The sequence below is a fragment of the Nicotiana sylvestris genome, chromosome 1 (assembly GCF_000393655.2).
Source record: "Nicotiana sylvestris chromosome 1, ASM39365v2, whole genome shotgun sequence".
Taxonomy (NCBI): domain Eukaryota; kingdom Viridiplantae; phylum Streptophyta; class Magnoliopsida; order Solanales; family Solanaceae; genus Nicotiana; species Nicotiana sylvestris.
This window is the reverse complement of record NC_091057.1, coordinates 167213104-167240209: the sequence shown is the minus strand read 5'-3', so window position 1 is coordinate 167240209 and position 27106 is coordinate 167213104. Positions and strand designations below refer to the sequence as shown.

Here is a 27106-nt window from a genome sequence, read left to right as displayed (position 1 = left end):
CTTCATGCGCAGACCTTCTATTGCCAAACTTTAGTAAAGAACTCGGACTTAGAAAAAAGAGACAAAACTAGGGCTGACCGGTGTAAAATAAGAAGGGTTTTTATTTAAGTGGGGTCGTTTCATTTAATTGGGTATGTGTTATTCAAATGGGTGGGTCGGGTAGTTGATTGTGAGATGTGTATTTAAATTGGCTCTGAAAATTACACAGAGATTGAACACGTATCCCCTCCGTTAATGAAAGGGTACAAATATTTAATACAGTGACGGTAGTGACTCAAAAGTACCAATAGTATAATGGAGTCTTTCTAAATATTATATTCAATAGTACAGAGGTATATTTGACCCTCTACCATTTAGAATAACCAAACGAGGCCCAAGTATCTAGCTATGGGCTGAGTTGAGAATGAGGCAACAAGTGGGTGGGTGGGTTGGACATCCATCAACTGTGAACTACAATTGATTCCATGAAATAAGTAAGTTGGCGGGCAGTACAATGATTATAGAGCCATATAAAAGCAAAATAAAAAAGGAGAAAGTTATTGATCCATTGGTTAGAAAGAATGATATTATTTTCTTATTAGTCCATTTCGTTTTAAAAAAAAATCATTTTTTTAAATTTGAAAAATAATTTAACTTGATCGTCACATTTAGCTTTAGTGACAACTTTTATAACTAAGCAAATATTATAGCATGTTTAATACCATAAGTGAAGGGAGTCTTGGAGCAACAGTCAAATTGTCTCTATGTGACCTATAGGTCACGGGTTCGAGCCATGGAATCAGCCACTGATGCTTGCATCAGGGTAGGCAGCCTACATCACACCCCCTGGGGTGCGGCCCTTCCCTGGACCTTGCATGAACGCGGGATGCTTTGTGCACCGAACTGCCCGCTAAAATTTCATTCCACATGTTTCTTTGCCCGCTAGTGGGATTTTACTAGGTTGTTGTTGTTGCTGTTTAATACCATAAGTTTTAATAATCTTAAAACCATACAAATATAACATATTTAAGACTATAAATTTAAAGTCTTTATTTTTTTTAAATCATCTATCGAAAACAGCTTTTTTGTCCGTCCAAAGTAGGGGTAAGACTGTATACATCTCACCCTTTTCAGATCCCACTCGTGAGAATATATTGGAAGGTTGTTGCTGTTGTATTTTTTTTTAAATCATGTCCAATCTAATTACGCCATATCAATTGAACCAGAATTATAATATTCATAAGGACTAGTACTGGTAAACATAAAATTCACAAGTTCAAATGTGGAATGATGGATATTGCATTCACAAGTTGTGTTTTATGTGCTTGGTAAGGACAACACACCAGCAACACTTTATTTACTTTTACTACATACTTACTAGCTACCCTATATGTGAAAGCCAAACCAAAAAGACAATCACTACACACTGACTCGGCTCTCCACTTTAGAAAAGTAACTTGGAAGTTCATTCTTTAGCTTCTGTTGGTGAAAAAACTTCACAGACTCACAGTTGTGACACATCACTCTCATTTTTACTTTTCTTTTTCTAACAGCTTGTTTTTTTTAAGTGAAAAGGGATATCTATATATAGCTAGCTAGCAAGCAAAAGACGCTATACGGATGAGTCATTGTTTGGATGGTTGTTACTTGTTATATTGTATCGTATTGTTACTTTAAATACAATGTTTATTTTGATTGTTACTTAAATTTTATTGTATCATATCATTAAATCCGTCGTTACGTAACGATGAAATATGTCACTTTATGTAACGACCAATTTGGTGTGTTCGCGTCGTTATCTTGTCTTTTTCTCTCAATCTCACCTTAATATATTTTTTAAACTTCTATAAAAAAAAGTTCTTGAAAAATAATTTGCAAGAAGATTTTCTGGTTGGAGATGTGATTGAGAGTCTTATGAATTCAATTCCATACCTTTTTCTATTATGGGCCCTTTTCTATGTTTACTCTTTTTCAAACTTCATTTTTGGTTTATTGTTATTAGTACTTTTTCTCTCTCTTTATTTTCCCACAAAGTAGGCATTGGAAAAGACTTCTTTATCTAGAGCATGTATTCCAAGCATGAAAATGACTATCTCCTAAAGTTTATTAACAAAACAAGAAATTATGTCATGTGATTCTGCACCAGCTATAATCAATTTACTACTACTAATTATATTTTGTCCTTTTGTATTTTCTTGTCAATTTGTGAAAGCAACCCATGCTTGTATACTTCAATGTTAATTTATTTTCATATCAAATCTTCTTTTCTTTTCCTCTTTGAAGATTCCCTTTATTTTGTTTTTTTCACCAAAGAAGCTTTTTTGGTGGAGGTAAAAAGTAAAAAATTGAAGTAATCTCCTTTTTCTTCTTCCTTGTTAATTGGACTTTTTGCAGACAAGTTAAAGTTCGTCAGGAGCACTGGAAACTGTTAAAAATGAAAAACCTTTGAAGTTATTGGAAAAATTACTAAACTAATAAAGAAAAAGAATTACAGGAACTCTTTATTTTACATCAACATGTTTCATCTATGTTATATTTTTTGTTTTTTCGAGATCAAACCTTTTAATTTTGATTACGCATTTGAATATAAAATCTTTAAATTTTTTGAAATACAGTTTACATATTTAGAAACTACATAGAAAGTACTATAAGCCACAATAATTAATAATTTAAAATATTAAAAAACATATAAAAAATTAAGATCAAAATATAATTTGTTTAACTTTTTGAAATTTGAACGCATTCACAGAAATTGGGAATGGAGGGTGCAAAAATGAAATTTTTTTTGATTCTTTTCAAAGAATAAATTACTGAGATCAGCATTTCTTGATTTGGAAAAATTACTGCCCAAGAAATTCAAAATGACACAAGGTATTAATGCCTTGAGCAACTGATAAAAACAAAAATTTAAAATTCAAAACCAACCAACATGTTTTCTACATTTATGACAAAACGTACTACTGCTAGACAGATTACAGTAGTCCTCTACTATTATTTTGACTGTCATTTTACTAAAAAAGAATTCACAAAAATGAATCCCTCCCAAATCCTTAGTCCCTCAAAACCTTTTGTTCATCCCTCAAATGGAAAATCAAAACCTTTTGTTTATCCCTCAAATAGAAAATCAAAACCTTTTGTTTAACCCTCAAAAGGAAAAAATAGTATACCCCCGATTTATATCTTGTATGTGACTACATTTATTATCTGAACATCAAAAGTTTAATTTTTAACCATATACTATAATACTACATATATTTATATTTTAGTTATAATTCTTTTAAATAACTTATAGGGTACTTCTTTTGTAATTTCTAATAGCCTCTTCGGCCGATCTTCTAAAATCAGTTTATTTTAATTTTAGAAGCGTTTTTCCTCGAGAGTGTTTTTCTAAAAAGTACTTTTGGTGAGAATCAATTTATGTTTAACTAATTAACTTGAAAATCACTTATGAACAATAATTAGTGTTATTAGACCAAGCTGTAAAAAAAGTGATTCTAAGTGTATTTTTTCTCAAAAGTGCTTATGAATAGAAACTATTTTTTTCCTGCTTTTCAAAAAATACTTTTACTTCTACTCAAAAGCACTTTATTTGAAGGGGAGCCTTCACGTAATTGGTAAAATTGCTGCCATGTGACCATGAGGTCACGGGTTTGAGCCGTGAAAACAGCCTCTTGCAGAAATGTAAGGTAAGACTGCATACGATAGACCCTTGTAGTCCGGCCTTTCTCCGGATCCGCGCATAACGGGAGCTTAGTGCACTGAGCTGCCCTTTTTCTTCTAAGTAAAAGCTTAGCCAAACACTTAATTTTTTTTTAAAGAAAGGGAGTCTTAGAGTAACTGATAGTATTACTGTCATGTGCCTAGAAGGTCACGGGTTTGAACCGTAAAAACAAACTGTTACAGAAATGAAGCGTAATAAAACAAAGTACTTTAAAAAAAAATGCTTTTGGCCTCGGACCTTGCCAAACAGGCTATAATTCATAGATAATTCAAAATTATGGTATTCTCAGTTCCCATGCTGGCTAGTTACCGGTTACTGGTTACTCCAGTTACCAAGATTCAAATTGGAGTCTTGTATAGTTTCTTCTTTCTGCATATTATAATCATCCCTACACCAGTAGTTATCAGTCACACACTGCTATATCTTCTTCACAAAAGCCAACACTCTTTTCTTGATTTTTGTCACCAAAACAACATCCCCACAAAACTCTCTCCACCATTTTCTTGCAAAACTAAACATGGGTTCTCTCTCTTTTCTCTCCCCCATTTTCTTATTCATCTTAATCCTAGCATACCCACAACAAAGAGTTTTTTCTGATCCCATTGTTACTAAAACTCCTTTATCTTTACTAATGAGTATTAAAGCTTCTTTGGACCCAAAAAATCTCATTCTTTCATCATGGTCAGCGAATGCTACTGACCCATGCAATGGTTCTTTTGAAGGTATAGCTTGTAATGAGCTTGGTCAAGTTGTTAACATTTCTTTGCAAGGCAAAGATCTTAGTGGGAAAATACCACCTGAGATTGGTCAGCTTCAGAGCTTGTCTGGGTTGTACTTGCACTTCAACAAGCTACATGGTGTTGTACCTAAAGAAATTGCTAACTTAACTCAGCTCTCAGATTTGTATCTCAATGTGAATAATCTCTCTGGTGTTATTCCTACTGAGGTTGGAAATATGTCTAATCTTCAAGGTTAGGTTCATTTTTACTTTTGTTGCTGAGAAAAGTTGCTGTCTTTGCTTTTTTTTTTTGGACAAGTTATGGTGAAATTTTTTTAGCTTGATGCCTAATATTGACTTATTTTGAATGAGTATTTGAACCTTGCAAAATAGATCTATAACTCTCTTAATGAAATGGGTAGCTTGCTCAAGAAGTGATAATGCTCCTTGGAGGCTAATGATTTGCTGTTAGTTATTCAGCTATTTCACAATGCTTATGTTTTTTTCTTGAAAAAGCTTCAATTTTTAGTTATCCTTAGTCATTATAAGGTTGTATGAAAGAGGTTTGTATCTTTGATGAGGTGATTTTTGTTCCTATGTAGCTTTCAGTTAGGGTGATTAGAGTATGAAACACTTGAAAAAGCCTCTATCTTTGTTTTGTTTAGATTTTCTCTGTTATTAATCCCTTTTCCTATTGCTTTGAGCTTCAATATGGACTAATGTTTGAATAAAGTTCCAAACATGCTACCAAACTTGCTAATTTCTTGTCACTCGGTTAGGTTAGTCCCTTTTCTGCTATATTTGTGCAATGAAATCTAGAACAAAATTATTGAGGCTCCATTTCATTTTTTTTGGTACAGTGTTGCAACTATGCTATAACCAGTTGACTGGAAGCATACCCAATCAAATTGGGGCTCTGAAGAAGCTCAGTGTTCTTGCTTTGCAAGTCAATCAGTTAACTGGAGCAATTCCTGCAAGCTTGGGAGACTTGGAGATGTTAACCAGACTTGACTTGAGCTTCAATAATTTCTTCGGGTCGATTCCAGTAAAACTGGCTAATGCTCCTAAGCTAGAAGTTCTTGATATCAGAAATAATACCCTCTCTGGCAATGTCCCTCTAGGTAATTCAATGATTTGCTTAATAGTATCTTTATCCTTATTTCATGTTTAAGATGCTTCATAAAATGCTGCAATTTATATTTTTCCCCGGATATGCATCCCACTGTTTACTATTAGAAAGGAAAGCTAACTCTCTTTTTTTGGTCTTTGTGGTTTGGGCAAATGGATGAAATGAAGCCTTAAAGAGACTGAATGAAGGATTTCAGTATGCAAACAACCCGGATTTATGTGGAATTGAATTTTCTTCATTGAAACTTTGCACTGTTTCTGGTCTAAACCAAAATAGACCACAACCATTTCAACCTGGTTCAAATCGTCTCCCGACAAAAGACATCCCAGAGTCTGCTAATGTGCAAGCAAAACAAATGAGTCAGTCTAGAAAATCACAAACTGCTGTGGTTGTTGGTGTTATTGCACTTTTTGTTGCAGTAGCAGTAACTGGGCTTTTCACATTTTCATGGTACCGCCGTCGGAAACAGAAAATTGGAGGTACTCTTGATTCTTCTGATAGGCGACTGAGTACTGATGAGGTGAAGGAGGTCTCTAGAAGAAGCGCGTCGCCCCTCATCAGCCTGGAGTATTCCAATGGGTGGGATCCTTTGGGCAAAGGTCGAGGTGGAAGTGCTTTCTCTCAGGAAGTATTTGAGAGCTTTATGTTCAATTTGGATGAAGTTGAGTCTGCTACACTGTATTTTTCAGAGGCAAATTTGTTAGGCAAGAGTAATTTCACAGCCGTTTATAAAGGGACACTGAGGGATGGGTCTTCTGTTGCTATTAAGTGCATTTCGAAGACTAGCTGCAAGTCTGATGAAACTGAATTTCTCAAGGGACTAAAGCTCTTAACTTCATTGAAACATGAAAATCTTCTGAGGTTGAGAGGCTTTTGCTGTTCAAAAGGCAGGGGAGAGTGCTTTCTGATCTATGATTTTGTCCCCAATGGAAATTTGTTGCAGTACCTTGACGTGAAGGATGGAAAAGGAAAGGTCCTCGATTGGTCTACCAGACTTCACATAATCAAAGGCGTTGCCAGAGGTGAGCTACTGTTTGATTATTGTCTCATGTTTTTGTTGTAGCACTTTGACAAGCAAATTTATATTCCATAAGATCTTAGCTATACGAGAAACTTCATGTGCTATTAGCAGATGGTTTACATCTGAATGATAGAACGAATAGAAACTAATGTTTTTGTTGTATCTTCCAACATTCAAGATCCACTGAAGTTAGAAATGATCGAGCGTCAAATAGAACTGCTAATTACTCCTATAATATATTGTGAGCTTTAATCCGGAAAAAGATAGTCCATATTAGTGGGTACATTAATATCCTGGACAGCAAAGGAAATTCTAGTGCCGATTTCTTTGTAGATAGTACCCTACCAAGCATGTTGCTTGAGCTCGGTGTTCACCACTTAAGTCTTTCTACAGGTTTTGGCAGCACAGTCTTTTTGCCTATACATCTCTTGTGGTTAAATTTTTCTTGCCCATGTTATTTGTATACCAAAAACTGATTTCTGTTGTTTATAACAGGTATTCAGTATTTGCATGGAAACAAGGGAAACAAACCTGCTCTAGTCCATAGAAATATATCAGCTGAAAAAGTACTCATTGACCAGCGTTACAACCCATTGCTCTCAGATTCTGGTCTGCCAAAACTACTTGCAGATGACATAGTCTTCTCAACGCTCAAGGAAAGTGCTGCAATGGGCTACCTAGCTCCCGAGTATACAACCACCGGCAGGTTCACTGAAAAGAGTGATCTCTACGCATTTGGTGTGATTATATTTCAGATTCTCTCCGGAAAGCGCAGAATCACCCACTCGAACCATCAAGGGGCAGAGTTGTGCAGATACGAAGACTTCATTGATCCAAAACTTGGGGGCAATTTTGTAGAAGCTGAGGCAGTCCAGATGGCAAAGGTTGCTTTACTTTGCACTCAAGAGTCACCAAATCAGAGGCCAAACATTGAAATCGTCATGCAAGAACTGAATGATCTAATCTCCACCAAGTCGTGAATGCTAGATCAACATCCAAATTGTCAAATGACCATTAGGAGCCTGATACTAACTGCTTATTGATGCACATGAGTGTTGATTGCCTGTTCCATATAGGTTAGTACTAATGCACCTGGACGGGGATAGCCTCAGGACATCAGTTCTCTTGTATTTTGTAACTTGACCATGATTCTAAGCAAGTTTTCTCTACTTGCAAACTTAGTGTATCAGAACTGCAATCTCTATTTATCATTAACTGCTGGGAATCAGAAATGACCTCTTTGTTATAGTAGTACTTTTCTTTAGTATCAGATTTTGTAGAATAGTCTTTTAACCAGAGATCATTTCTCTAGTATGAAATGTACTTCAAGAAAACAGTAACTCTACTTCTGCAGTAATCTTAAAAAGGAAAAAAAGAGGAAAAAGGAGCAAAAGAAAACAAAGAGAAGATAATGAAATAGAGTATACTAGGCTATATATATTTTGGACATTTGTCAATTTGAGCACTACAAATTGATAAAAGTGAATGGTCCAACTTACTCTCCAGAATATGATGTAACCCAAATCAAGATGGCAAAACAACTTCTTACTCCAGCTAAGATCCAAATTCTTCCAATCCCAACATGTGTATCTTCTGACGTTTGATTCCACCACCAGAAAATCCAAACAAGTAAATAAGTATAAAATTTTGGCTGGAACCAACCAGGACATAATGCCCCCTCCCATCACTTGAAAAGCATTGCAGCAAAAATTGACTCTTCTTTATGTCCAGACTTATTATTTTACTTCATCTTTGTATACAGTAGAAATCGGGGCTATCCGAGTTATAAGCTTGAGGGCGAGGCCGAGTTCGAGCCCGATGGACCAGACTCGAGCTCGAAGATAGAATACGATGCCCGGAGATAGGAGTACGAGGAATATCGAAGCCGAGTATCCTCAATCCCGAAATAGTACCGTTGCGGATTTGTAACAGAATGAGCTATATTCCTGCCACATCCCCAAGATCATGGCGCAAATCTCGGGATAGGATTGTACAATTCCGTACTAGGCGGTTAGACAACTGTATCAAGAATATTCCTTATTGTAAATGGAAATATACCTTATTTAGGGTACCCCTATTATATAAAAAGGACCCCAATCATTTTGTAACATGATCTAATCGTTGAAAAAAGAATATACTCTCTACTTCTTGCCTACTGTTCATCAGAACCATCCTTTAGCTCTACTGCTCTTACTTTACTTTCCTTACTTAATTGTTCTTATTATTCTAAACCCACCTCGAGGTCACTAAGCTCGAGGTCACCGATGCTGAGTAACATTGGTTTGATTCACTTGTCTCTTTCATTTCTACTTTATATTTCTTGATTATTAATTGGTATTGAACTAAATCACATATCTTTAAAACCACAAATAAAATTTAATTGTTACTCGTATTTTTGAGGTAAACAGTTTAGCGCCCACCGTGGGGCTAAAGATAATAGTGATTGTTTCTTTACTGATTCTCATTACACACGTTGTCTTTACACTTTTTCTTGTCAAGATTTTTTGGTTCTCAGCCTGAAACATGTCTAGCTCACAAAATGCACTCGTTCACGACAACGAAGGTCTTGGAGAAAATAACAATGCAGGGGTCGGTGTACCACCGATAAACCTAGGGGAAGTGCCAAATATGGAACCAGTTGATGTTAGTTCACACATTGCTCTAAACGCGGATTTAAGCACATACCCTAGGGGGAATACACACAAGGAAGCCCGATCTAGTGGCCAAGGAGCACCAGGAATAGGAGATGGGGGGGGGGAGGGGGGTCAGCCTCCAAGTAATATTCGAGATGCTGCAAGCTCAGCAAATCGCCATCGCTCGACTTCAGAGTCAGAATAAAACTTCAAATACAGCAGAACAAGTAAACACTCGGCGTACTGAACCAGTGTTAGAAAGGCCAGGTGAAAGTGGCTCGGGGCTTGACCCCACGATTATGAGGATGCTCAAGGAACTCACTAAGAGAATCGAGTCTGGGGAGAAGAAAATCGAGGATAAAGATAAAAAAGTGGAGACTTATAACTCCCGTGTTGATCAAATACCGGGGGCACCCCCGATCTTAGAAGGACTAGACTCTAAAAAGTTCGTGCAAAGACCCTTCCCCTTTAGTGCGGCTCCGAAGCTAATTCCCAAGAAGTTTCAAATGCCCAAGATTCCCAAGTATAATAGGACGACCAATCCAAATGAACACGTCACCTCGTATATGTGCGCCATCAAAGGAAACGACTTGGAAGATGATGAAATTGAATCCGTACTGCTTAAGAAGCTCAGGGAGACTCTGTCCAAGGGTGCCTTGATATGGTATCATAACTTACCCCTAATTCTATTAATTCATTTGCTATGCTTGCAGATTCTTCTGTAAAAGCACACACCTGAGCCATCAAAATTGTAACGAGGAAGTCGGACCTTTTCAAGGTAAGGCAGAAAGAAAACGAGATGCTTAGGGAATTCGTATCTCGGTTCCAAGTAGAGAGAATGGATTTGCCTTCGGTCACCGATAACTGGGCCGTTCAAGCTTTCGCTCAAGGTCTCAACACTCGAAGTTTTATAGCTTCATGTCAGTTGAAGCAAAGTCTGCTCGAGAACCCGGCTGTCACTTGGGCAGAGGTACATAATCGGTACTAGGCGAAGATTAGAATCGAAGATGATCAACTAGGGACTCTTTCGGGGTCCGTTTATCCTAGCATGCCTATGGGTAGGATAAAAGGGGATGTCGATCGAGAGCCAAGGTCGAATAGAGATCGATATCAACCGTACAACGGAGACCATAGGGGCAACGGGTATAGGCTTCGCATAAAGTGAGAAGAAAAATAGTCGAGGTCAAAATTCACTAGGGCTTGACCATATTAAATCTCCAAAATCCGAATAAAGGTACGACCCAATTCTGATTCTCTCTATTTTTTCGACTAAGGATCGACACGAAGCTTTGAATATTAAAGCACGCGTTGCACTCTTTTTCCCTTGGACCGGTCTTTGTCCTAAATGGGTTTTTCCGAGAAGGTTTTTAATGAGGCAACCACTGTTCGTGCTAGCTTAGGGCAGTTCATAGGTACCCGAGGTTCCCTGAGATAAGCCTCGAGATCTGGGAGGCATTACCCTCAAATATCCACTTGTTACAAGGAAATTACTCCATGACAATGGGGCCTCAATAGGAAAAAGTTGTAAGGGTCAAACAGTTAGATGAGCCGTGCGCATATAGGTTACTCGAGCCCTAACGTCAAACATGTGCGCATGTATAATCCTCCATTGAGAGAAGTAATTTTCCTTGAGGATATCTCATGCTTCTAGAAATTTTTTCTATTTCATACCCTTGATTTATTGTGTAAACAGGCTTAAGGGCCAATTACAACGGAAGTTCAAACTACCAATATTTCGAGACCATAAGACATTAAAGGCGATCCTCGATTTTACAGACCACGGCCACCCCACTTAGGGACTGACTCTTCGGTCAAGCTCAGAGTGAAACGAAAGATAAACCCAAAGGGTAAGTTCTGAACTAAAAAGGCTACGGCCAAGTTAACGCACATCGGGGGCGTCCGAAATCCGTAATGAATACAAAAGCCCAAGGGCTATCTTAACCCGAGTTCGAGCAACTCTCATTTGGGGACTATCTACGATGCCTAAGGACTAACTTTACTTCGAGTTCGACAAATCCTCACTCGATCATAAAAGCCCACGGGCTATCTTTACCCAAGTGCGAGCATACCTCAAACACTCGGGGATTACCTACTCGAACTATCCAAGTTCGAAATCATAAGACCTCAAAGAAGCACCCCCCGATATACAGGCCAAGGCCATCATACTCGGGGACTAACCTTTCGGATAAGTTCGAGAGGATATTGAGAAACAAGTCCAAGAGACATACCCGAAGGCTACGGCCATATTAAAAGGTTACGGCCATATTAAAAACTGCGGTCATGTAAAAGGCTACGACCGAAATAATACGGCTCGGAGATGTCCGACTTCCGCCATAAATTAAAGGCCTTCAAATACTTCGAAAAACTGGTTAAACTCGGCTACCCTTGGCAAAAGCAAAAAGGGTTTCGATAAAATCAGCCCTCGAATAATTTAAAAGCTTCGATAACATCAGCCTTCGGAAAAGACTCAAGAGGCATTAACACGAACAGGTCCTGGTTGATTGAACCTTCGAAAAACCCAACGGGTACAAAAAATGAACACATGCTAAGGCATAAAGAAATTTTCACTAAGTCTTTTAGCCAAAAGGAGGGAAAAATTATAGCCATTTTAGACGCCGAATTGACCCGATTTAAAGAGCCTAAGGGCTAATATAAAAAATACTAAAGGATAACTTTACTTCGAGTTCGAGCAAACCCTCACTCGATTATAAAGCCTAAGGGCTATCTCAAGTTCGAGCAAGTACTCACTCGATTACTAAGCCCAAGGGCTACCCGAATTTGAGAAAATTCTCACTCGGGGACTATCTATGAAGCCTAAGGGCTAACTCTATTTCGAGTTCGAGCAGAACCTCACTCGATCATAAAAGCCCACGGGCTATCTTAACTCGAGTCCGAGCAAACCCACACTCGGGGACTATCCATGAAGCCTATGGGCTAACTTTACTTCGAGCTCGAGCAAACCCTCACTGGGACTATTCATAAAGCTTATGGGCGGACTTTATTTCCAGTTCGAGCAAATCCTCACCTGGCCATAGGGGTGCTCAAAACCGAACCAAAACCGAAAATCGAACCGAAACCGAAGCTTAATAGCCTATTGGTATCGGGTTAACGGTTTAACAGATGGGGAACAGATTGAATTTTTTTTATTAACGGCTTATCGGTTTGGGGGCGAATTATTCAATTTTCTTAACGGATAATTCGTTAACCCGTTAAGAATATATATATATATATATATATATATATATATATATATATATATATATATATATAATATATATAATTTATTTTTATCTCCATATATATTAAATAATCAAAGAGCCTTTCACTTCCACTCTTCCAGTGCACTATCTCTAATCTAACACCTAAATAATCAGAAACCTTAAGTCCCTAACGCCTAAATTTCAACCAGCAGCCACCAGCGGTACTCTATCTCGTCGACTTCTAGGCTTCCAACATTCTATCTCGTCGACTTCCAGCACTCTATATTTCTAACAATTCAAGCAGAATGGACTAAAAGTATTTTACTTTTAACTCAGTTAATTCTTTTATGTAGTTCGGCACAAACTTTAACTGAATCCCCAGCAGTGGATTGTGCAATTATAGGCATTATTTCCTTTCTCTTGATGCACTTGGAGCATTAATATTCATCCACTGTTTTATGTATGAAATTTATTGATCAAAATATCCAGACAAGGGAAAAGTAAACGTTAGAGGACATAAAATAAAGACCAGAAGCAACAGACAGTAAACCAGATAGAAGCCATGAATAAGAAACTGAAATAAAACCAATGACTAAACAGGCGTCAATTTTCCCATGTGATCAAATCGAATCTTGAATAAATGGTCGATAAATCGCCTGATAAGAGCTAAACCAATACCAATCCGCCCAATATCTTATCGGGTGGCTGATAACTAGGGATTATGATGCAATTTACACTCCTGCTTGCTTAAGTTTTGATTTAGAAATGTGTACAAAATAGTCCCAAAGGCTCACATGTTGTACTTGATTGCAGGGTTTGGTCAACAAGCTAACAATTTGTCAAAAACCAACTCAAAAAGGAGTGAAACATGCACAAGTAACAAGAACAAGGCCAAGCTCAGTCTAGCAGGATCAGTGCGGCCGCACACCATTCTGTGCGGTCCGCAAAGATGAGGTTCAGAGAGTATGCAATTCAGGCAGCCAGGCAATGCGGCCACAGAGTATTTTGTATGGACCGCATTGACTTCATTACGGCCGCATTCGACTTTGTGCGGTCCGCAAAGCTCAAGTTCAGAGAGGTGCTATTTTGGAGGAACCTGGCCAATACGGTTCGCGGTCCATTTTATGCCGACCGCAGTAGAAGCCACCGCAGCCGCAGAGCATTTTGTGCGGTCCGCGGTGGGTAACTGCAGAGGGCAGATTATTTAGCCAAGAGCCTTAGTGCGATCACACTCGATTTTGTGCGGTCCGCACTAGCCTCGGAAGGGTATTTTTGTCCAGAATTTTTAACCTAGTATAAATAGTTTCTTTTCCCATTTTTAGGTCATCCGTTGTATTTTGAGACAGAGCTGCGCTCGTGAACACTTCTTCTTTTCCATTTTGAGTAATTTTAGTTTAATTTCATTATTGAATCTTCAAGTTTTATCTAGTAATTAATTATTATGGGCTTTTCTTCATCTATTTCTTTGTTTTCTTCCATAATCATGAGTAGCTAGACCCATTAGTTAGGGTTGTGGCTTAACCCTAGTGTGGGTAATTGATGGGTCTTGTGTTTTAATGCTTGATTGTCTATGGGTGTTTGATATTTGGACTAATTTAGGGTTTTAATATTGAATTAGTGGTTGCAAACACTAGGCATAGTTAACTTTGGCTCTTCCTAATCTATGAAATTGGTCCAACAAGGAATTGGGGCGTATTCAAGAGATTGATAGCCCCAATTAAAGGGTTAAACCTAGAGATAGTAATACCCGACTTGAACCTCAATTGCTTGCATAAATTGGCATACCCAATTGGTCTTGAGGAAGTCAATTGGGAAAAATCACTCGAACTACCGAGAGGTATAGAGCGAGTAGAATCGTGCAATGGTTATATCATACTCCCCAAATGTGACAATCTAGCCTTAGACTCAAGAATCCGTCAATTAACCACCTAGGAGAAAGTCACTACCCTAGTACCTTTTATCTATTTGAACAACTTTCAATAGTTTAATCTTGGCTTTACTTAACCTAATTTAGCATCTTAGTAGTATAAAATTAGAAATAAAATCAAAACCAACAATGTTTAGAAGTGCAATTAGGAACAAATACACAACTCCAATTTAGATAGAAACTCAACTCCAATCTCTAGCTCCTTGTGAAAATCGATCCCGACCTTCTCGGGTAAAAGCTGCTTCGACCTCTCTTACTACTTTGTAGTAGTACAGGGTTGGACTCGATCAGTGGCTAGCGGATTAATATATTTAAAAGCCGATAATCGATAAGCCAAACCGTTAAGAGTAAATAACCGCCCAATCCGCACGATAAGCAGTCCTACCTGGCCATAAGGCCTAAGGACTATTTTCATTTCAAGTTCGAGCGTGCACTCGCTCAACTATCAAGCCCGAGGCTACCTTGCCTCATCGACTGTTGAGCCTAAGAGCTACTTAAGTTCAAGTTCGAAAGGTCACTCGGGGACCATTGATCAGAAACGTTCGAGGGCAGAACTTATTGTCAGTCATTACCATCTCAAACTTTGGACATTCAAAGAGACTTTTATGCTAAGGCACTTTGACCCGCTCAAAGGGGTAACAAATTCGGAAGCCATGGAAGGAAAAATGGGGCTTTGTATAAAGCTCTTTAAAAGAAGTTATAGGTCACGATTGAGAGTTCCTGGCAAAGGCCGATCAACCTCAAAAGCAAAAAATTACTAAGAGCACAAAAACTAAGCAGCACGGTCTTTGTTGGCAGTAGTGTCTTCGCCCTCAAAATCTTCCCCGCCGTCAGACTCGCTAAAGGTTCTCAAAGTTTTCCTCGGGAAAAGCCAGTTTCCAAGCTTTCGTTTCAGTCACTTGGGTCACGATGATGATATCGTGGCAAATCGGGGTAAAAATCAAGGACTCAATTCGTTTCTTGTCATTGTACTCTAAGAAACGCGGGGACTATCTGTATACGGTAGAAATCGGGGCTACCCGATTTATAAGCTCGAGGGCAAGGGCGAGTTTGAGCCCGATGTACCAGACTCGAGCTCGAAGACAGAATGCGATGCCCCGAGATAGGAGTACGAGGAATATCGAAGCCGAGTATCCTCGATCCCGAAATAGTACCGTTGTAGATTTGTAACAGATTGAGCTAGATTCCTGTCACGTCCCTAAGATCATGGCGCAAATCTTGGGATAGGATTGTACGATTCCGTACTAGGCAGGTAGACAACTGTATCAAGAATATTTCTTACTGTAAATAGAAATATACCTTATTTAGTGTTCCCCTATTATATAAAGGGGACTCCAATCATTTTGTAACATGATCTAATCATTGAAGAAAGAATATACTCTCTACTTCGTGCCTAATGTTAATGAGAACCATCCTTTAGCTCTACTGTTTTTACTTTACTTTCCTTACTTAATTGTTCTTATTGTTCTAAGCCCACCTCGAGGTCACTAAGCTCGAGGTCAGGTCACCGCTGCTGAGTAACATTGGTTTGATTCACTTGTTTCTTTCATTTCTACTTCATATTTCTTAATTATTAATTGGTATTGAACTAAATCACATATCTTTAAAACCACAAATTAAATTTAATTGTTACTCGTATTTTCGAGGTAAACAATCTTCCAAGAATACATGCCGACCTTGGGACAAGGGTGAAGTTCACAAACTTGATCTTGTGTTTTTCATTCTTTAAAAAAAAAGAATGTGGAAATAATACGTGTTCAGTTTGGATTTAACTTATATATAAGCTGACAATGTAAAATTTTATTTATGCTATATGTGTATTAGATGACCTGATAGTGTAAAAATTATTTTGCGTAGTTAGCGTATACAACTTAAGCTCGTTCAGTTTTTGAAGAAAACTAGGTTCTCGTGACCAGAGAAGCTACTTTATGGCTTCGGCCACTTTCTACTCTGTGTTACCTGTGAATATTTAGCCTCCACTCTAATCACACTGTAGGGGGTCCCTATTCTTCTGCAGCAGCTAGCTCCTTTAGTTAATTCATGTATTTTTTATTGCTGAAATTGAAGTAGCATGATTTTATCACAATGTGCTAAAATAATTCTTGGGAGGAGGAACCTAAGGTGGCTAAGGGTCTAAGGCAGTTCAGAGTTATAGGAATAGTATGACTTTCTGTAGCAGGCTAACTCTAGTTTCCCACTCTAACTGAAAGCGTGGAGTGGGAACACATGTTCTGCCCCGGGGTCATTTTGACAAACCCACCTAACTGAAAAACACTACTGATCCTTGTCAAACAGGTTCCCAACTTGTGCTGTTGATGGCCTAATTTTGAAGAGGACGTGAAATTCTAAACCTTGGTAAGTTTCCAACTCGGCGATTCACAAATAATATCAGATCATTTTAGATCCTTCAATTTCACTCTTTCATCCTGTAGTGGCCAAAACATAACCTGGACCATGCCTACCGGCCCAACACCGGGTCCAGCCCAAAGAATCCAAAGCCTAGCCCGTGCAACGCTCCCTTGCAAGATGACACACAAGCCTAGCCCATTTTTAAGCTCTTATCTTGCATTGGCTCACACACAAACTGTAATAATCCAGCTCTGTGATGCACCAAACAAATAAGAACTTTAATTGCTCTCCTTTACTTTTTACTTGTCAATACTTTTGTTCATTATGTTTTAATCTTATTTTTAATGCTGTCAATGCCTATTCCATTAACAGGTGGAATTTAGCATCCACACATCCTTGGACTTTGAAGTAGTTGGGTGTGGGATGGGGGATTCCAGGAATTGTGAAGGAGGCAAAAGAGTGTTTATCTGCAATTCTATTTGAACTTCCCATATTAAATACATTGACCTAAATTTACAAGCTACAAGATTGTTTTTCCCGGTACTTTGCTAATCACAGAGAAAAAGCTTAAAATAATTTCCCTGTCTGGACCAAGAAGAAACAAATGGCTAGTTAAATTTGGCTTCCTGAATGGAGGTAGTTAATTCCTCGAACACGAAGGAGAGACCTCAGAGCTACACGCAAACCATCTGTAATGTGGAATAGATCTCTTCAACTTGATCATGGGATTTGTCTCCCACAGAGAACTCGTGGACAATTCCTTGAAGCTCAATCCTACTGCTGCCAACAATTTTCTTCAGGTCCCTTTCTTTCATTATTGTCCGAACCCTTCTAACATAGTCCCACTTACCAAATTGAGCATATATGTTAGACAAAAGCACGTAGGAACTTGAATTATGAGAATTTAGTCCAACTAAATGCTTATCCATTTCGTCTCCAATGTGGATGTCTTCTTGATTCCTACATGAACTTAGCAACGTTCGCCAAACTACATCATTAGGATAGATTGGCATTTCATTGACAAATTTTATGGCCTCCTCCACATGCCCTGCTCGGCTAAGGATGTCAACCATGCATCCATAATGCTGTAGCTTAGGTTCCATATGATGTGCCCTTCTCATGATTTCGAAACAGATCATCCCTTCCTTTACCAGTCCAGAATGGCCACAAGCATTCAAAACTGCGATAAATGTGATATCATCTATCTCTAATGAAAGTCTCTCCATCTCCATGAACAATTGGAAAGCTAGGTCCCCAAAGCCATGAATGGCCAATCCACCAATCATAGCATTCCAGTGATCAACGGTTTTTTCTTGGATATCATTGAACAGGCCCATTGCACTATCTACACTGCCACATTTCGCATACATGTCTATCAAAGCGACACCAAGCTTTCCAGCCACAAGAAACCCATGCTCCTCTACGTAACAGTGTAGGGCAATCCCTTCATCGATGTAACCTAATTCTGCAACTGCAGAAAGTGCAATCAACAGACTGGTACTATCAGGAGCCAGGCTACTCTCTCTTAGCATATCATGAAACACTTTCAACGATTCAAGGTAGTGGCTGTTCTTCACATACCCAGCCATAATTGCATTGCAAGAAATCACATCCCTTTCAGGCATGTCATCAAAGAAGCGTCTTGCAACATCAACCTTACCAATTTTCGCATACCCATCTACCATTATAGCCCAGCTGACGACATCCTTCTTCGGCATCACATCAAACAAAGCAGTAGCCTTTTCAACATTCCCACTTTTCACACAACAACAAAGCATCAAATTCCAAGAAACCAAATCCCGTTTGGGCATTTTATCAAAAAGCTCCCAAGCAATGTCAAACCCCTTGTCCAATTTGACATACCCAGTGAGCATAGCATTCCAAGAAACCAAATTCCTCATCTCCGCTGGCATAAAATCAAACAAACAGCAAGCAACATCCAGCATTCCACATTTCACATATCCATCAATCATGGTATTATACGAAACGGAGTCTCTCATCAACATTCTATCAAACATTTGGTGACCATAGTCAACACACCCACACCTCACATACATAGAAATCAAACAATTCTGCAAAAACAAATCAGACCCAAATCCTAGTTTCCTCAATAGTCCATGAACCTGCATTCCACACTTAACAAAACCCATCCTAGAACAAGCTTTCAACACTATAGATAACGAGTACTCATCCACAAAAACCCCATTTTCAAGCATCAAACAAAACACTTCAAAAGCCTTATATGGGTCATTTCCATGCGAAAAAGACTTCATTATTACATTCCAAAGAAATGGGTCTCCTTGGTTTCGCTTTGAACAAAAGAAATTATCAGAAAAGAAGAGAAAACGTGCAAATTCAACAATGGGCGTGTGAGGTGAAGAAGAGAATTTCAAGATAAGTTTTGTGGTCAAAAATGGATTTTTCACAAGTCCTGTGGTTATCAATCGGGCATGAATTTGATCAATGTCCACTTGCGTTTTGCATTTCTGGGAGAAAGTAAGTGTTGGATGTGTTAAGTTCCATGCTTGGCTTGAATTTGCTACAAGAAGAAGCATCAGTTTTAGTACTTCGAATTGTTTGTTCCTGAGCTATGTACAGAGTGAAGTGTGTGTTAATTTCCTTACGGCCAATATAACGGTTAAGGGGATTGTTTCTGGATATTTGTTGGTAATTGGGCTATAACGAATGGCCCATAAAAATATCTGGCCTATGGATTTTTGGTTGAAATGACATAAATGTGGGAGAAATTGAAAGTGGAAATTTTCGTTCTATATTACCAAATATCATCATAATTTGCATATTATCCGCCATACTAATAGTATTTCTACAAAATATAGACAATTCATTAAATGAGAAATCATTGTAGCTGTAGGCTTCCTTATTTAGGCATGCTAATATTGGGGAATTAAATATTCTTCCAGATATTTTACAACACAAATCACGCATTAATATTATCGGCTGTTTCGATTCAAAATTTAGCGACTCTGTTTTTGCGATACACTGTGTTTCAACATTTTTTCTGATTTCACAAATCAAAAACGACTAAATCTTCTACGTACAATTCTTCTGCAACAAATACAATTATGTCCAAAATCCCAATTATGCTACAACTGAATGGGAATTGAGATAGCTATGGGAGATTTAGAGAATTTCAGGTCGGTGGCATTGTAGTCGATGAGGATGCGAGTTATAGTCTATTGATTTCTACAATAGCACAACAATTAATGATCGATATATCCGAAAAAATTATAGAAATCAAATACAAAGCAAAGGAAAAGAGAGCAGCAGTTCCACCATTGACAATCATTAAAAAGCTTTGAAGCTTTGAATTCGAATTTGGGTTTTCAAAAATCATTATTTGTTTGGATTGAGTGTTGTTGAAAATAATTGGGAATATGGTTTGGAGTTTATATCTCAATTTTGAAGGGTTTTGGTGATGATTAGACTTAGTTTTGGCTGAATTTCATATTGAAACTCGAAGAAGAAGAAAACATGACATACATTATATTGCAGAAATTGTAAAAAAATTGTAGGCTGTTGTTTATTTATTTTTCTTTTATTCATTTAACTATGTATGATGGTTGAACAATATTGTATAAAAATTATATTTAAGTGGTATTATATTGTAGTTGTGTATACATGGAGACGAAAAAGGAAAGCAAAAACTTAGGATCATATCCGCTATGTATAACTGTTTGTGATTTCAATATGGAATTGAGTATAACCAATGAGAACATAGTTGCAGGTTTGTGCTGTTATATTTTCTATTAAATTCTGATTTTATATCAATGTCCTACACTTTATCTACATTTTATCTACAAAATAAACTACATGTCAGAGTAAAATATATATATATATATATCAGTATAGATTTTCACAATATCTACAAAAATGTCTACATTTATTCTACAATAAAACTACATATCATTTGAAAAATTAATATGAAATACAGAATTTCAATGTTTCTACAAATTATCTTCAAAATGTTCATACCAGAATTTATCTTTATTTTCATGCAGGTTCATCTGGAACACTAAAGTTACTTGATATGCCAACATCTCCCGTTATAGAGGAATATGAAAGTATAATAATAATAGATAGTACACCAAGTTTTATTGAAGTAGGACAAGTATACCAAGACAAGTAAATTTCATACAACTAATTATACATAGTAAAAATAAATTTCATACAACTAATTATATATTATACAACTTATCTAAAACTTATTTACAATTTTCATACATTATTTCTACTCAGTTATATACAACTACAATATAATACCACTTAAATACAATTTTTATACAATGTTGTTCAACTTTCATACAATAGTTAAATGAATAAAAGAAAAATAAATAAACAACAGTCTACAATTTTTCTACAATTTTCGCAATATAATGTATGTCATGTCTTCTTCTTCTTCTTCTTCTTCTTCTTCTTCTTCTTCTTCTTCTTCTTCTTCTTCTTCTTCTTCTTCTTCTTCTTCTTCTTCTTCTTCTTCTTCTTCTTCTTCTTCTTCTTCTTCTTCTTCTTCTTCTTCGAGTTTCAATCTGAAATTCAACCAAAACCAAGTCTAATCTGCACCAAAACCCCTCAAAATTGAGAAATAAACTCCAAACCATATTCTCAATTATTTTCAACAGCACCCAATCCAAACAAATAGTGATTTTTAAAAACACAAATTCGAATTCAAAGCTTCAAAGCTTTTTAATGGCTGTCAATGGTGGAATTGCTGCTCTCTTTTACTTTGCTTTATATTACTGAAATTTGGGATTGAGAGATAGAGAGAGACGTAGAGATATTTCTCAATTCTTTGCAACAACATCCAATCCAAATAAACAAATGTCTTTTGAAAACTCAAATTCGAATTCAAAGCTTCAAAGCTTTTTAATGGTTGTCAATGGTGGAGGGGTTACAGATTTTCGCTGGTTTTAAAAGAGGAAATCGTGGGTGTTTGAAGAGGAAATCGTGGGGTGTGGTTTGATATGTGAACATGAGTGAGGTGATGGGATTTGGAGAGAGAAACTTGGAGGAGTGGGAATATACGGTTGAGTAAAATTAGGAAACTAATTAATATCATTAAAACCCTAAAATGGTACATAAATGGTAATTATGTACATAGAAGGTAATATTATTAAAAGTTAAGCATGGAGGGTAATATAGTTTACTATATGGCATAAGAATGTAAAAATTCCAATTTAAAAATAGCGAGATTTACAAGTGATCATTCAAAAATAGCCATAGTTTCAAAAGTCATCAAAATTTAGCCACTTTTCACGTAAAGATAAATTTGAACAAAAATACTGTTCAAAAACCGAAAAATACTCCAGCATAATATACTAGAACTATACTGGAGTTCCAGTATACTTTGCTGGAACTCCAGTATAAGTATACTGGAACTCCAGCAAATTATACTGGAGTTTGGAGTTCCAGTATACTTTGCTGGAACTCCAATATATTATACTGGAGTTCCAGCAAAGTATATTGGAACTCCAGTATATTATACTGGAGCCAGCAAAGTATACTGGTCCAGAATAATATGCTGAAAGTTCATACACATGTGCACCAAACTCCAATATATTATGGTGGATCGGTCTCTATTACTATTTTTCAATGACTTGGCAAACACTAGCATTTAGATAGGTACTATCCCACGTTTTCACCACGAAAGAACTAATTGGCACCTCTCGTTCTTGATACTGATTGCTTAGCGCTTAATGCATGGAAAAAGAGACAACATGAAAAATTAAACAAGAAAACTAATGCTTTTATAATTAACAACTCTCGTTTAGGAAGATATCATCGGAAGGGATCGATAAATCCAACAGTTCCTTCATTTGAAGTTGAACAAATAATTTGTTGCTTTTCAATCCTATTATATGTGATGACAGGATAAGGGCAAAGCCCTAAACCATATATTTTTGGATATAAAAGTGTCAATTTGGTTTGCAAAATAAATTATTCTGGATGGAAGGCGATGTTTTACAAACTAAGGAAGATATTCAGACTAAAAAAAGAAAAAACAAAAAACTAAAGGTGATGTAGCGCTCGTATCTTACATGAAAAAAAGTATTCTCATCACTCTAGATTTGATAAGTTAATTAACAGCCTGCCATAGCCTAATCAATTAAGGAATCGCTAGTATGTTGACACAAACCGGCCATTCACCAATTAACTACAACAGATGGAGAAGTTGACTCCTCAATGCATCACTTCCATGAATATATATATACACACACACATTTGGACTATATATATAATAACATTTTTCTATTGCTTTTTAAATATTTCTCTCCCTTCTTTTCGTGTTGTACAATTTTGACCGTTGCGAAGTACGGCCATTAATTATAAGGTTGTAGCTTACATTTTCCTACCACCTCATTTGACTTTTCCATGGGCATGCATTGTAGGTCATACTATATATTGTTTTAAGAAAAGATGTTCTCTCAATTGCTTACGGATGTGTTTGGAATATATATAATATTAAACTTGCACTAGAACGCGAACACCAGAGTTTAATTCTTACTTTCTTATATATCGATCTGTTTTTTGTGTCTCAATGTGAGATTTGACTCGAGTGTTACATATAGTTTAAACCATCAACTTGAAGTTTTTGTGCTTAATTACAAGCTTGATGCCAGCCTTGTTCTGATCTGATTTGTTATAGGGCTAGAGTTTAAATCTTTAGTCACACACCTAAAGCAATTCAAAATTTTATTTTGTCAATCAGCATAAACATTTTATATTAGGTTCATGCATAGAACAAGCTGATTAGCTAAATGCTTCAGAAAAGTACACCATAGTTTACGAAGGTTGTTACTTGAGTGTTATATCTCAATGTCAACACCCAAATTATGTCGCCACAAATTATAAAATAGAGTTAAGAAAAGAAAGAATATATGATTGATATCTAGGAGACGGACCTGTTGTTTATCACTTAAATATTTAGTATAATCTAACTATTGGCAGAAAATGACAGTATAAAAAATTAGATAAATTCATTGACTAGCTACCAAGGCGCGCAGGTTGGTCTTGTGGATATAAAACGCCAACGGTTTTCATGAAGAAAAAAAAAACTGCTTCTCAGGAACCCTTAAATATTACTAGTATCTCTAGTTCATATTTATAAGCAATTTAACACTTCTTGTACTTTTAATCCACCATAACTGAAAGGAAAGCATCATCACAGAAGAAGTAGAAGCAGAGATGACAATAGTTTGGTCTCCAGAAACAGCTTCTAAAGCATATCTTGACACCATACAAACGGTAAGCAACAGTTTAATTACTTTCTATTAGTTTGACTCTACGTACGTGAGTACCTTTAATTTTAACCTTTTTCCTTCAATTTATTAATTTGTTCTGGCCATTTCAATCATATGCAGTGTGGAATATCAAGTAAAACCAGTGCTGCAGAATTTTTGGCAGCCATGGCTGGATGGTACAACGCAAAACTAATAGTTGAAACATGGAAGAAAGATGAAAATGGCGAAGCAAATATCACCACGAGCATAGGTAATAAATCGTGTGAAAGCTTAAACTGTTAGAAAATACGCTTAGATTTATTTGCTTATATGTTATTATGGGTATTGTCACGACCCGGATTTTTTTCCCACCCTCGGGAGTCATGATGGCGCCTACTAACGAGAGCTAGGCAAGCCAACCCTTAACTACGTTTTTCATTAACAAATTACTTCTTTTAACAATTATCAGTGATAGCATGAAAACAACGAAATTAAATAAATAAGTGGAAGACCTAAATTAAATAAGATGAACAATAATGCGAAAGTCAACATATGCCTCTACCCAAGAACTGGTGTCACATCACTCACGAACTACTAAAAGTACTAAATACAACCGTTTGAACGAAATATAACACTGTTTGTCTCGAATACATGAGATAACATAATGAAATATAAGATAGAGGAGACGCCGGGCCTGCGGACGCCTGCAAGGCTACCTCGGTGTCTCGGTGGACTGAAGGCTGGCTCCCGCGCTACTGCTGCTGTCCAATACCTGGATCTGTGCAAAAGAGCACAGAGTATAGTATCAGCACAACCGACCCCATGTGTTGGCAAGTGCCTAGCCTAACCTCGACAAAGTAGTGACGAGGCTAGGACCAGACTACCAAATAACCTGTGCAGTTCAAATATCTATATGTACAGCGGAAAAGAAATACAGGAAATAATCAGTCAATGTGGGAAGGGGAAACATGCTATGGGGAGGTAACAGTTCCAAATCGAAAACCTCAATAAAAGAAAGAAACAAAAAAGCCAGAATATCTTCAAGAATCAAAATTCAACGATTTGCACGGCATTACCCTTCGTGCTTTTACTCTCGTCCTCACCCAAACAATATTTATAATAAAAACGCGCACGACATCACCCTTCGTGCTTTTACTCCCGTTCTCACCAATTCAATCGTATCATAATAATGTGCACGACATCACCCTTCGTGCTTTTACTCTCTTTCCTCACCACATAGTCAATGAATATCAGTACATAATGGTGCATCGTACGACACGACATCACCCTTCATGATTTACACTCTTTTCTCATAATAGCAAACAATGCACGGCATTACCCTTCGTGCTTTAACACTCTTCCTCACCCAAACAACAATCACAAACAAAGGGGCAAAGGAGTAGACAAATAATGGTAGAAATCCCGGCAAGGGAATACAATTAAACAGCTAAATCCCGGCAAGGGAGCAATATCAATAAATCTCAACATTCTGGCAAGGGAGATAACCGACAAAGCAACAAACATCCCGGCAAGGGAACATTTCAATAACTCTTTCTCTTTCCTTCACTTCTTACTTTATAACTCACTATACCACTTGAGTCAATGCTCCAAAGGGGTCAATTATCTCATATACTTTCACAATTCGTATTATAACTCGAGCCAATGCTCCTCGAAGTTCAAAGATCATAATTTCTTTCACATGCTTTTTACAACATATAGAAATCATCATTAAGGCGTGAAAGATACAACAAAAATCAGAATATCAGCAATATAAAGACTCACGGTCATGCTAGACACCAACGTATAGATACTCGTCACCATGCCTATACGTCGTACTCGACAATTAACACGTAGCAAATAAGACTCAACTCCTAATCCCTCAAGCTAAGGTTAGACCAAACACTTACCTCAAACTTTCACGGCCAAATCAACCCTCAATTACCGCTTTTCCTCTCGAATTTGGCTCCAAATCGATTGTATCTATACAATAATGACTTCAATACATCAATAAATGCTAAACAATGCGAACCCAATGCCTAATTATAGCTTTCCAAGCATTCTTCCCAAAATGCCAAAAATCGACCCCGGGCCCGTTTGGTCAAAACATGAGGTTCGGACCAAAACCCGATTACCCATTCTCCCACGAGCCCGAATATATAATTTATTTTCAAATTCGACCCCAAAACGAGGTCTAAATCAAGAAAAAACAAAAAGCCCTAGCTCTACCCAATTCCCTAATTTCTACCCTTAATTACATGTTTTAGGCCTAGAATTTCAATAGATGTTGATGAAAAATGAAGAAAACGAGTTAAACAATGCTTACCCAAGAAACTTTGGTGAAGAAATGCTTCAAAAATCGCCTAGGAGCTTTGGAGAAGAAAGGGTTTATGAAAATGTTATGAAATCTCGTTTGTGGTTCTGTTTTGGAACTTTAAAATAACTGGGCAAAATGACTCTACGCGTTCGCGATAGACTTCTCACGTTTGCGATGGGTCAGGCTTTTTGGCCTTCGCGTTCGCGAATAGGGGCTCGCGTTCGCGAAGCTGTAGCTCCTCGAGCCCTCGCGTTCGCGTCCTTGGGGTCGCGTTCACGTAAGGTGTTCTACCCATTCCCCCTGCCCAGGCACTTGGCCTTCGCGTTCGCATAGCCAGGAACGCGTTCGCGAAGGTCTAGTCCCTCGCTGCCCCGGGTTCGTGACCTGGTCTACGCGTTCATGTAGAAGGGAATTTCCTTCAGCAAATTTACTCATCGCGTTCGCGAGGGTTCTTCCGCGAATGCGAAGAAGACCATACCAGAACTGGAAACCTGCAACTTTTATAAGTCTAAAACCACTTCGAAACACCTCCGAATCACTCCCGAGCCCTCGGCGCTCCTAATCAAACACATGCACTAACTCAACATCATCATACGAACGTATCAGTGCGATCAAATCGCCTAAATAACCTTAAAAACAATGAATCAAACCTCAAAATCAAAAAATTTTCCAAATACTTCATCAAGTTTCAAATTTAGGATTTCAAGTCCGAAACACGTCAAACGACGTCCAATTTTAACCAAACTTTACCGAAACATCTTAAATCATATATAAGACATGTACCGGGCACCAGAACCAAAATACGAGCCCGATACCAACACGTTCTAATCAAATTTCATTTCAATTTTCTTAACAATTTCATAAAACCAATCTCCTT

The 27106-nt window shown here is 37.4% G+C and overlaps 2 protein-coding genes across 2 annotated transcripts; one reads left to right on the top strand and one right to left on the bottom strand.

The window, feature by feature from the left end:
- The first annotated feature begins 4102 nt into the window (after positions 1 to 4102).
- Positions 4103 to 7819, top strand: LOC104222578 (LRR receptor kinase BAK1). The gene is made up of 4 exons (XM_009773817.2): positions 4103 to 4671; positions 5279 to 5539; positions 5715 to 6569; positions 7064 to 7819. Exons 1-4 carry the CDS (start codon positions 4218 to 4220, stop codon positions 7546 to 7548), a joined length of 2055 nt encoding a protein of 684 aa, XP_009772119.1. The 5' UTR covers positions 4103 to 4217; the 3' UTR covers positions 7549 to 7819.
- Positions 7820 to 17150: 9331 nt separating this feature from the next.
- On the bottom strand, positions 17151 to 19282 carry LOC104222579 (pentatricopeptide repeat-containing protein At2g45350, chloroplastic). The gene has a single exon (XM_009773818.2). It carries the CDS (start codon positions 19230 to 19232, stop codon positions 17352 to 17354), a length of 1881 nt encoding a protein of 626 aa, XP_009772120.1. The 5' UTR covers positions 19233 to 19282; the 3' UTR covers positions 17151 to 17351.
- Positions 19283 to 27106: the final 7824 nt, after the last annotated feature.

Coding starts and splice junctions, on each gene's coding strand:
- LOC104222579 (XM_009773818.2), bottom strand. CDS start 19,232: ATGCTTCTTCTTGTAGCAAATTCAAGCCAAGCATGGAACTTAACACAT.
- LOC104222578 (XM_009773817.2), top strand. CDS start 4,218: ATGGGTTCTCTCTCTTTTCTCTCCCCCATTTTCTTATTCATCTTAATC. Junction 4,672..5,278: donor AAATATGTCTAATCTTCAAG/GTTAGGTTCATT, acceptor TTTTTGGTACAG/TGTTGCAACTATGCTATAAC. Junction 6,570..7,063: donor AATCAAAGGCGTTGCCAGAG/GTGAGCTACTGT, acceptor TGTTTATAACAG/GTATTCAGTATTTGCATGGA.